Here is a 12,353-nt window from a genome sequence, read left to right on the forward strand (position 1 = left end):
GTGGGGAAGCTGAAAGAACTGTGCAGAGATTGTACCACTAACACTCATTGGCCCCAAACCTGCTTCTACGTCAATGCTCTAACCATACATTTATCCACCTACATAGTCATAAGACTATCTTATTTCTGAAACAATTGTATTTTATAGTGCTCACTGATTAGTAGATTTCTGAACACACTCCTTTTCTCACTGTACACATCTAAATTTGGGAGAGGAGATGCAGCTCAGCGGGAAAGCATTTGTATGAAGTCCTGAAATTAAACACCAGAACCACAAAATATAGCACATATAACAAAATATGAATCATCCAACAGATACGTGCCAACCCCAACCTTTTTGTGTAGTACACACAGTATGGATCTAAATGGTGTGTAAGATGCTAAGACAGATAAGACACAACCCTGGTTAAAGTGTAGCAGTAGACGCGTCCAGGAAAACAAAAGCCAGGGGAGACAAGAGAGACACAGGACCAGCAGATATTCTTGCCCTTATACACTGTATTTACCTTTAAAGTTTTTAATTGTATTTAATCTCTTCTCCTGCCCCACCTCCGTGTGTGTGTGCACGAGCATGTGTGCATGTGTGCGTGTGTGCGTGTGCGTGCGTGTGTGTGTGTGTGTGTGTGTGTGTGTGTGTGTGTGTGTGTGTGTGTGAAGGTCAGGGGACAGTGTGAGAGTGCATACTCCCCTTCCATCATGTGGGGGCCAGGATTAAACCCAGGTTGTCAGGTTGGTGATAATGACAAGCATTCCTGTCCACTTAGCTATCACCCTGTCCCCAGTATTTATCTTTCCTAAGGTCTTTGTTGACAAAGAGCTTGAGTAGAATGCTCTTTCTTTTGATGGTAGTTACTGAAATAATCATTGTTCCTGATGATTAAAGTAAGCCTTATATACAGAAGACAAATTGACAAATGCTAGAGGAAAAACACATTTTTCTTTGTTTCTATGACATTCCCCTGAAAAGCCAGCAGTCACTCTGAGATACCTCTGTGACTAGCTCCTTGCATATATTTTTAATTGTGTGTGTATAGGTTTCTATGTTGTGGGTAGCTCTTTAAAATTTGATATCATAAGTATCAATAATTTGATCCTGTTATGATTTTAAATAACATTAAATATCATCTATCTTCCCCTCTTGCTACTGATAATCTTCCAAAACACAATGGTGCTGCTGAACATAGATGCTTTTCCAAAGCATATGGCAAACTTTCACTGGATGAAAGTCATCCACTCAGACTGCTGTCAGCTCTGTTTTCTAAACAGCAATGCAGTATGACTCCCCTTACGGAGGAGAGTCCCCATGTGAGTGACCATATCAGAGACCCCAGGCTACCAAGCCCACTTCCTACCACAAGCCTCATCATTTCTCTTTCTCTTCTCCTCCCCCGTCCTTGCCCCTCTTCCCACCACCCCACTTCCCCCTCTGCCATATCTCTCCATCACCCTAAGAAGTAAGTCTAGGGCCTCACAGATAGCAGGAATCTATCACTGAGCCACAGTGCTACCTCTGTATTATCACCTCCTGTTATATCTGATCTTTCAGTGGATCCTGACACACAACAATATTTTTTAATTATTTATTTGAAAATTGAGATTGAGCACTCTTTTATGGCCCTTGCTAATGTAAATATGTGGACATCATTCTTAAAGACGTGTTATCAAAAAGAAAAAAAAAGACTCCCTGATTACATGTCATGCTGACTGAATGCTCAGAGCACCAGGTAGGGCTGTGTAGGTGACCATTAGTATTTAAAGATGGAAGTGGTGGTACTCACCAGCTTGGTGATGCCTCCATGCTGTCTTACCGCCCGCTGGGCTCTCTTGAATTTGGCGACATTTGCTATGGTCTCAGCTGCCAAACACTTGAGAATCTTGTGTGGAGAATCAAGTATATTAACCATAATTGGTAAGCCCCCAAGGTCAACAATATTACGTCTGATTTGAGGATTATGACTGATCTCCTTCAGGATTTTTAATGAACCAATCTATGTAGGGGAAAGAAAGTGGCAGATGAATGAGGGTTTAATATATACCCAGTGCTATGCTTTTTAAAAAGTCTAAGTCTACCTAAGAGCCTTCCTCAATTAAGGTTTTTAAGAAAAAATTTCCATCCCTGGAAGTTATACACATTCTCTATATTTTCCTTCATTTATGTAAACAGACATTTCTCATTCCAAAAGCATAAGGAGCTAATAGAAAGAGAAAGAACAAAATTATAATGAAAATAAAATGCAGCTAACAGATCACCAAAAATCATAGTGCATGAAAAATAAGATCAGAAGATGTGCCAGACACCCAGAGCTGTGAGAGGACCCAGGGTGTCTCAGCTATCATGACAAAGTCCTTACCTTGCATTTGACTTCATCAGTATCAAGTAGATTTATTAAGACTTCAAGCCCTCCAACATCTCTAATTGCCAGCTGACAGGTCTCTTGAGCTAAGTTGAAATCCTTCATGGAACAAAGAGCAATCACCGTAGCTGTCTGATTCCCCCCCTAGGAAGATGCAATGCCATAGAAAGGTTAAATGAAGCCACATTCCCACACAGATGAATCCACAAGCTATGAAATGTATCTCCCCGTACACAGAACATAAAATTTTTAAAAGTTCTCTGAGTGGGTTATAATTTGTTAAATGAATTATGGTGAGCCAAAGCATGGAAAAGCCGCACAGAGCATCATAAAATGTTATTCCAATTAAACGCCAACATTTACAGTGAGACTCCTTTAAGCAGCTACAACATTGGGTGCTATCAAGCCATTAAAGAGAGTCCAGAGGCACACCTAAAGAGAGTGACTAAAGGATGGGAGTTTTATGTTGGGGTAGTAAATGGTCCCCCTGCCCAGTTCTTGATTAGTGCACTGGACAACACATTCTACATCTGAAATTTTCTCTTACTAAGATTGAGAAATGCATGCATTTGGTCCTCATCCAGTTTTCTGACACATAATTCTTAAATCTTTATAATATTCAAAGTGATAAATGTCTTTTACATGCTAATAACTTGGCTGATGTCTTCTCTTTTGGGTCAGGATTCCAGCTGTTCTCAAGAGGATATAGATAACCCTTAGAGTTAGCATTTTCAGCTTATTAGTTAGCATTGGAAGGGGAGTAGGATTGGAGGTTAAGTTGATCACAAATGGCCAGTAATTTCATCAGTCTCCATAAAAATCTCCAAGTAATGGTGTTTCTGGGAAGGGAGGAGTATGCCCAGAAGGGTACTAGAAGCTCTCGACCAATATAGGTCTTCATAGGCGTTGTAACATTCTTTGTCATAAACCAGTGAGCTGATTAGTTTTTATCAAGTTTATACAAACTAAGGTCATCTAGTAAGCAGAAACTTCCATTGAGAAAATGCCTCCATCAGATTGGCCTATAAGCAAGTCTGCAGGGTGTTTTCTTGATTAATGATGGAGGATTTATTTGGAGGTGCCCAGCCTACTACTGCCTGTGGTGTATCCCTTGAATAGGTGGTCCTAGGTTGTGTAAGGAAGCAGGCTGAGCAAGCCATGAAGAACAAGCCCGGAAGTAGCATTCTTCCATGGCCTCTGATTCAGTTCTTACCTCCAGGCTCCTGCCTTAAGTTTCTGCCTTGACTTCCCATCATAATGGACAATAAGATATAATAAACCCTTTCCTCTCTGAGATGTCTTTGCTCATGGTATCCATCACAGCAATAGAAACCAAACTAAAATGTAGATCGATATTTCTGCCCTGCCCTGTCCCACAGCCATTCAGTCCCAAATAAACACACAGTGGCTGATATAAATTATAAACTGTTTGTCCTATTGCTCAGGCTTATACAAACAAGCTCTTACAACTTAAATAAACTCATAATTCTTATCTATGTTTAGCCATGTGGGTTGGCACCTTTTCTCAGTAAGACTTTCTCATCTTGCTTCCTCTGCCTCTGGCTGGTGACTTGATCTCTGCCCTCCTTTTCCCAGAATTCTCCTAGTTTGGTTGCCCTGTCTATAACTACTACCTGGCTACAGGCCAATCAATGTTTTATTAAATCAATATGAATGACAAATATTTACAGTGTACAAGAACACACCAGCGTTGTAAAGGAGCCTGAGGACTCACTCTCCTTTGTGCAGACCCCATAAACCTCCAGGTGAGCAGAAGCTGCACGCCTTTGTCTCTCTCTACAATGAAATCTGACCAGAGAATAATTAGTTGCCAATACTTACTTTCACATTTTGTCACACACTTGCATCTGTGGAGTTTTAAAAGCTGGAGAAAACATAGTAAAATGCATTTTACTAGCTTCTGAAGGGTTTTCAGAAATGTATCCCATAAACTTTTCCATTTCTGAAATGAATACAATTCTTTTGCTGGTTGTCTTCTGGCCCTGTGCCTCTTCACACGTCTCCAGCCTCCATCTTCTGTAATTCATTATTTCTTTCTTCAACCAGGAGGTGTTTGTTTGCTGTCACAATCAGGTTGCAACATACATGCCTCTCTCCTCTCTCTCTTCTGTGGTGATATCTTGCTTGCATAAATAAAGTCTGTTTGAAGGCCAGAGAATGGAGCTTGCCACTACAATTAAGAACTCCATTTATACTCTCCCTCTCCTTAACCTCTTTGTTTTTTATATAATTTTATTGTAAATATTATGTTGTTTTTTATTTGTATCAGCGAGGATTGACATGGCCCTTCTCATACTAGACACAGACTCTAGCTACAATATCAACCCATGGTTTGGTGGGATAGATAGATGGTCATGGGAACTGCCAAGTAAGTCAGACTTTTACATGCATGAAAGAAATAAAAATTATTTCTTTTTATCCCTTTACAATGAGCAAACTGTTGGCCTACAGTAAAAACTTGAGTGAGCTAATATTTTCTATAACATTTCTTTTTTTGCATGTGTATGGATGTTCACTTGTGTGTAGGTACGTGTGTGTGTGTGTGTGTGTGTGTGTGTGTGTGTGTGTGTGTAGGCCAGAAGTTGACATTGTGTGACTTTTTCAGTCTCTCTCCATCAATTCACATGCTCTGGATCATCAGCTTGCTCTGGGGATCTACCTCACATATGCTAGGAATACAGTCAGGTCCCCAAACTTGTCTGGCATTTACAGGGAGGCCATGGAGCCTATCTGCTGGCCTCATGCATACACATCAAGGGCTTTATTTCAACTGAGCCATCACCCAGCTCAACATTTCTTTTTGAAAGGGAGAATGAAATAAAGCTATTTTTCTAGACAATAAAATCTTCAAAATTGGAAATGTTATACTATCTGCAATACAGTGTAATGCCCCCTCTCACTGTCTATGAGGGAGAAATAAACTGCCAATATGTTATGATAAATAATATTTCCAGCTGTTTCAAATCATTTTGTATTCTTTTGTTAGCATTCTCACTATTTGCCCAATCTGATGACAAGCACAAGATATGAGTAAACAAAACCAGACTTGATCCTGGCCTTTCTGGAGAGCAGAGACTTAGGGGAAGAAAAAGAGGTTTTCATTTTTTAAAAACCCACATGAATGAAAGTAAATAAATACATAATTTTTATTATAGAAGTTTTCAAGTAAAATTTAAAAAATCAATTGGAGTGAATCAAACCCAAAGTCTACAAATCTCAAAGAGCTTCTATGCAGTTAGAAGGGTATGAAATTTTGTCTGGAAAGTACTAGAAGGCAGAGGCATGGGCAACACAGAAGGAGAAGGATACCTTACTGAAATATGTGTGGAAAGTGGGGGCATTCCCTGGCAGCAGAGTAGGGCACACAGTATATATGCAAAGTTGAGAGTGGTGTGGAGCATGGCCTAGTTAAGAGCTCTTACAATCAATGTGAACCAATCTTGAGTGATAGTGTGGGATGCAATGAATCAAGAACCCAAGTGAACAACTACAGCTCTTGTTCAGGGGCCAAGCTGAAGGTTTTAATCTTTAATAGTTTGAGACGGGGCCTCCCTCTGTAGCCCTGGCTGGCTTTCAAATTCTGGCCCTCATGCATCTGCTTCATTAACAGTGGGACCCTGGTGTGTGCCACCACACCTGGATAGATTTTAATCTTTATTTCAAGATTGGCTAGGATGAGCCAATGACATTTCTAAAAGATCGCCCTGGCTGTGAGAGTTCCCAGCTGGAAGTAGCAAGTGTAGATATGCAGGGACATTTGGCTTATTGCAAAGTTTCTGAGAAAAGACAGAGCCTAGAGCAGGAGACTGGGGTAACTCAGCATGCGCCACAAGGGGACTCTGAAAATGAAAGTTCTCTGAATTTTCCTTTGTTCAGGAAATGACACTATCAGATGAAACTCCAGAGACAACACAGATGCAGGGTCCTCGTTAGCACAGATGGACAGGGACTGCTTTGCCTAGTGAAACAGTCAGGAAGACAGAGGCATAATCCCACCCAGATGCCTCTCTTGTACCATTCCCCATCACCTGCAATCAAGAAGCAAGAGGGATGCTTGGTAAAGAAGCTACATAGCCATCACCGCACATTCAGCTGGCCTTGGATATTCTCAGCATTTTTCCTCCAAACATACCACTCTGAAATCAAGAAAAGTGAACCCCTTCCAGTATCTGCTCATTAATTATGACAGAGGGCCCAGTGCCCAGGATCAGAAATAGCAAAAGGTATTCAAGTGACTGGCATGTGACCAAGCGAGTCAACGCAGTAAAAATCCATTGCTTGGCCTTCTGTTTATTTGCAAATCTATTTTATACTGATGAGTCAGCACTCATAAACCAAAGACACAACAGTACCCCAAGAAAAGAGAAAACACTATTTTTAAGGCAAAAGAAAATGTGTGTGTGCGTGTATGTGTGTGTGTGTACATATACACGCATGCACATGTGTATCTAATGAAAATTAAAGTCACACTGTCACTGCAGATGCTTACAAAATCATTGACTTAAATTGGGTAAACATAGATGCAAAGATCCTTTATTTGTTCCTTTAAAATAGCTGCAGGACATTTGTGGAAATTGACAGTTTACTGGAACATTTTAGTGACTAGAATGTGGAAAAGTCTTTGGCAAATGTAATTGCCTTCCTTAAAAGCTACAAGAAAATGAGCTCAATAATTACAATATTTAATAAAATAGTTCAATAAAGTAGCCATACACAAGGATAACATTTAAAATAAATGTATTCTGTATCCATAACCCTAGAAAAATAAACAAAATTGGAAAGTATGAAAATGTCAAAATTAGCATTGATAACAATAAGAAAAAATCCATAAATAAATATTATGAGACTGAGAGTAATATGTGTAAAAAGCTAAATAAAAATTATTATATAAAAACCATAAGAAATGCTTGTTATATATAGGGGAGAGCTAGGGAATTTAGTGACATACAAAAATTGCTAAGTCAATTAATGAGTCATACCAACTTGAATGAAATTCAATGTTTTGTACTTTACTCAACAGTAACTTAAAAATTAATGTAAAACAATCAAAATCCCAAACTTTTTTTTCTTTTAACCATGACTCCTAACTCATTATAAAGATGATCTGAAGTCATATACCAGCAATGGCATATCCCAGTAATCCCTGATCTCTGAAGACTGAGACAGGAAGATCATGAGTTTGAGGCCAGAGAGGAAGCTGAGATAGGAGAATCATAGGTTTGAGGTCAATTTGACCTATACAATGTGATCCTATGACAAAACAACAGCCAAAATATCAGAAACAGAAATACACAAAAATTAGTTTTTAAGTATTTAAGATAAGCAAGTGTTTAAAGATATGAAATCTGTACAGCATGGAATCAGCCTGGTACCTACTAGAGTAAAGCAGATTCCCTCTGAGGATGATGTGTCTACAGAGGTGGCACAAGGCCACTGGAGGGCAGAGTAGATGAGCTGACAGTCTGTGTTGATGACTAACAGAGGGAAAAGATTCTTGCCTATAATACACATCAATGAAATCCAGATAGACTAGATCTAGACCTAGTTTTATGACTTCTCGTACCTGGATGGGCATATGTTTCTCTAGGTTTGAGGAATTGTCTTCTATGGTTTTACTGAAGTTATTCTCTACACCTTCATGATGATATTCTGTACAGAGGCAGTAAGACTAAGGAAGCTGTGTTTCCATACACAGCAGTTGTGACCACATGCACAATACCTTCTAAGCTCAAATCACACAAAATACTGGCCTGGAGGGGGAGGTAGGCACAAAGTACCACTTATGGCTACTGATAGATGCTGAATGATTCTGTTTTCTTTAAGAGTGTAGCCCCTAGTGGGTTGACTATGCTCCAATGTTAAAGACTGTGTGGGCAGTAAAAAGTGTACTTGATGGACCTAAAAAATGAAAATGGAAGAAGTTGGGTGGGTGAAGAAGAGGGACTGGAGAGAGATGGTGGAGGAGTGGATATGATCAAAGAGTTCCACAAAATTCTCAATGAAATAATAAGACTGAGAAAAAGAAATAGAATAAAATAAAATTTGAATACACACATCAGAAGAGAAAATGTTTCTGTCATCCTTGGCTAGCTTTGGCAAACATTTCTAGATTCTACTGCACATAGCTTATAGGCCACATAGAACAGGCTAGACACTTATTAATGAAACAAATTGTAAGTAAAATATATGTGATACACTGTCAGAAAATATCAGCTGTCAGTAGAGCAACCAAAGGGTTAACTTACCACATCATGAATAAAACACCACACAGAACAAAGGGTGAACATGTGATATGACGTTATATTAGAAATGAAAATTGGCAACCTTCTTACTGGCCAACAATATGCAAGCCCAAAGATGACACAGTTTTCTCCCATCAGAACTGACTAAAATAAACAATACTGAAAATTCAAGAGCATTTATAGCAATAGATTCTAATCCCAGACTTCATTGTCCAGGGAGTATATTTAAAGACTGTCAGTATCTAGATCCCATCCCAGACCAATTTAACCAAATCCATGTGAACAGACACCTGCATCTCAGGGCCTGCTGTTTGTTTGTTTTCAAGACCCTGAATGATTTAATTCTGTGACAAGAGTTGAAAATATTAGTTTGTTGCTGTAGAAATCTGAAATCTGCTTATTGCAAGGAGAGGCCAGGAATTCTTTTCTGTAAAATAAACTTAATTCGGGCACTAGTTCCTTTTAAAAGGAAAAAAACCTATAAGCCTTCTCAAACTTTAGGGTGCACATGTTCTTCCCCTTTGAGAACAACTTTATAGGTTCTGGGGAGATGGTTCAGTCAGCAAGTGCCTTTTGCACAAGTACAAGGACCTGAAGTTGGAGGCTCAGAACCTCTAGGAAAAAAAAACATGTGTGGAGCCTGAAGCCCCAGCACTGGGGCCAGGGGAAACAACTGGAACTTAGAGCTCATTGGCCAGTAAGCCTACTAAAATCAGTGAGCTTCATGGTCAAAGAGAGACCCTGTGACAAAAGTCAATGTGGGCTGCAATCAAGGAAGACAAAGAGTTGCTGACTTCTGGCCTTACACACATGCACAACTGCACACATACATGTGCACACACCAATATGAACACATACGTACAACACACACACATTCACAAGCATAACATTTTATTGAGGGTTGATATACAAACATTTATACATCCATATATATGTATACATATATAGATGATTTTGTGGGTGTCAGGGGTGGCTTCCAGGAATCCAATTTTGTGCACTCATACTTGAGAAACAAGTGCTTCTTCCACTGATCTATCTCCCTAGCCCAAGCCTCTCGATTTTTTAAGTGCAAGCATATTATGGAGATTTTTTATTGCTTCTTTTTAAGACAGAGTATCTCAGTTTCTTTCCTGCTGCTGTTATAAACTACCCTGACAAAAAGCAACTTAAGGGATAAAAGGTTCATGTTCACCATTGTCCACGGGTGCAGTCTATCGAAGTGGCAGCTTGAAACAGCTGGTCACATCACACCCACAACTGGGAGACTGAGGGAAAAGGATGCATGTGTTCAGCTCACAGTCTCCTTTTATGTAGTCTAGAGAGTGAAACTAACACCACGTCTTCCCCACTTGACTTTACCTAATCAAAACAACCCTCCACAGGCATGCCTGTCTCCCTGATGATTCCAAATCGCATTAAGTTGACCACTGAGGCTAACCACCACACAGGATCTGTTTATATACTGGGTTGTTCCCTTGAACTTCCTTTATAACTCCGTCTGTCCTTGAACTCAGTCTCCTACCTCAGCCTCCTGGGATTATAGGTGTGCACCATTACACCCAACTCAAATTTATTCCCATCTTATTCAAGTGAAAATCTACACGCATTAAACAACTCCATATTAGAGCTATCAAGAATTTGTATTCCTGGCTCATTCCCATATTACCTTTTAAAGAATCTATCCCACACAAGTAGAGGATGTATCTAAGACATTCATCCAGATATTTGAGAATGAATACAGTAAAAATTAGATGTTGCCACTAAGGGAACTGCTAAACAATTTAATGTTTATCTATAATGAAACATTATATGGTATTTAAAAGGATCAAACCAAAATACAATATTAAATATAAAAAGAACAATGTAAGCTGGGCAAGGTGGTTTGCACCTATAATGTCAGTGCTCAGGAGACTAAGACAGGAGAATTGCCATTAGTTCACAGACAGCCCATGCTAAACATTGAGTTTCTGTTCATCTTGGTCTAATGAGTGAGATGTTGTCTCAAAAAGCAAACAAATAAGTGTGGCTTTATTTTTACAAATTATGAAATATCTGTAAAGAACCCTTCATTCACCCAGCTTGAATTTTCACAACGAACATGAGCTAGTTTACCATTTCTATAATTTTTAAGAGTTTAAACCAAAGAGGGACTATATAACCTACATATGCTGCTGTTCTGTACATTGCAGAAATATTGGCATGCCACAGCAGACAACCACACCCACCCAGAGAGCGAGGCTGGGAAAAGAGCCACAACTTTGCTAGCAGAAATCTCAAAGACAAATGGACCAGGAAGGGAAGTGAGCTCCTGTTTTCCTGTGAACATTCAGTGTCTACTAATGATTATGGCAAATCTGTCTATATACAGATGTAAAGTACATGAGCGAGGCCAAATTGGGATTCATTCCTGTTTAGTTTTTCATTATAGAAGTGTCTGTAACATGAAGTCATATTTTTAAAACCAAAAGGCAAAGCAGTCCTTCATGTTATACAAAGTAGGAACCAGCCAGGGCAAATTTTCTGTAATCAAATGTTTTTTTGGATTTTCTCAAAAATCCATTACATGCTCAGGTCATTAGATATCAAAATTTTACAATGCAAATATCTTATGAATAACTAAATGGCTAGCTCACAATACCTGCTTGTGAATAGATGCACAATGAATGAATAAATGAATGGATGAGTTAAATTCCAGGAGGTCCCCCAAGGTTTATTTTCCCATTTGTGCTAGAGATGAAATCCATAGCTTTGAACATCCTAAACACATGTTCTAACACTTGTAGAAATTTTACTGTCTGTGTGTGTGAGTGAGTGTGTGTTGATATCTTGGTTTGATCTTTATTTTTGAGATGGGTGTCTTATCATGTTACCTTCATTGGCCTCCAATTCTTGGGGGGGAGTGAGTCACTGAAACTAGAAGTGAGTGCCACTGTGCCCAGCTGGAGATTTCTAGCATTGCCACTTTTTAGTAGCTAGGCTGATGTGGTGACATGACGGTGACTGTTGGTGGTTCCAGTGGTTATGGGTCAGTAGCATTGCATAGCCATGATCACCTCGTTACCCTGCTTTCCCCCCACATTTATGACAGACAGTAAAAAAAATTGCAATGCTGCAAATTCTTTTTTGGACTATCTAAGCTTATAGATAATGCACATTTCATGTAGCCCCAAAACCTAAAATATGTTCATTCAACATGATAATGTTTATGAAAGCATAATATGAACTGCTATGTAGAAACTTTATAGACAATAGCATTTAAGCATGATTTCTAACAGGTAATATTAGGGGAAGCGGACATAGATGCATGTCAAAGGTTGACATCAGAACGTCTTACTCTCACTATATTTTTTTCAGTCAGAGTCTCTCACTGAACACAAAGTTCATTCTTTTGGCTAGAATGACTGTCAGTGAGTTCCCAGGGATCATCTGTCTGCTCTTCCTTCCATACTGAGGTTACAATGTTTTGACGCTATACCTAGCTAGAGATCCAAACTCAGGTTCTCATGTTTGCAAACACTGCCAGTCCCACCATCTTCCCGGAGCCTCTAGCAGACAATCTTTAAAGGCACGAAAGACTTTCTACTCGTGTTATCTCAGAGTACTGATTGTTTTTAGGGTAACACACATGAGTGAGACAACATACACAATCTTAAAATTATTATTCTGGACAGAGACACTTTCCAAACCGCTATAGTTTCCTGGGTACATGAACAGTGACCACCACTTTCCATTTTCAA

General features: G+C 39.3%; 1 protein-coding gene across 4 annotated transcripts in view; it reads right to left on the reverse strand.

Annotated features, from left to right (window-relative positions):
* Odad2 (outer dynein arm docking complex subunit 2) overlaps positions 1 to 12,353 on the reverse strand; it is a 147,300-nt gene that overhangs the window by 85,156 nt on the left and 49,791 nt on the right. For all 4 annotated transcript variants that reach the window (XR_005880642.1, XM_040755252.1, XM_040755255.1 and 1 more), the window contains 2 exons: positions 2,351 to 2,497; positions 1,778 to 1,987 (listed from right to left, as the gene is read on the reverse strand). Coding sequence is in view for 3 of the 4 variants with exons in the window: in XM_040755252.1 (XP_040611186.1) it covers positions 1,778 to 1,987; positions 2,351 to 2,497 (357 nt within the window). In the remaining variant the exon portion in view is untranslated. The remainder of the gene's footprint in view (positions 1 to 1,777; positions 1,988 to 2,350; positions 2,498 to 12,353) is intronic.

Source organism: Mesocricetus auratus, unplaced genomic scaffold (assembly GCF_017639785.1).
Source record: "Mesocricetus auratus isolate SY011 unplaced genomic scaffold, BCM_Maur_2.0 Super-Scaffold_100013, whole genome shotgun sequence".
NCBI lineage: Eukaryota > Metazoa > Chordata > Mammalia > Rodentia > Cricetidae > Mesocricetus > Mesocricetus auratus.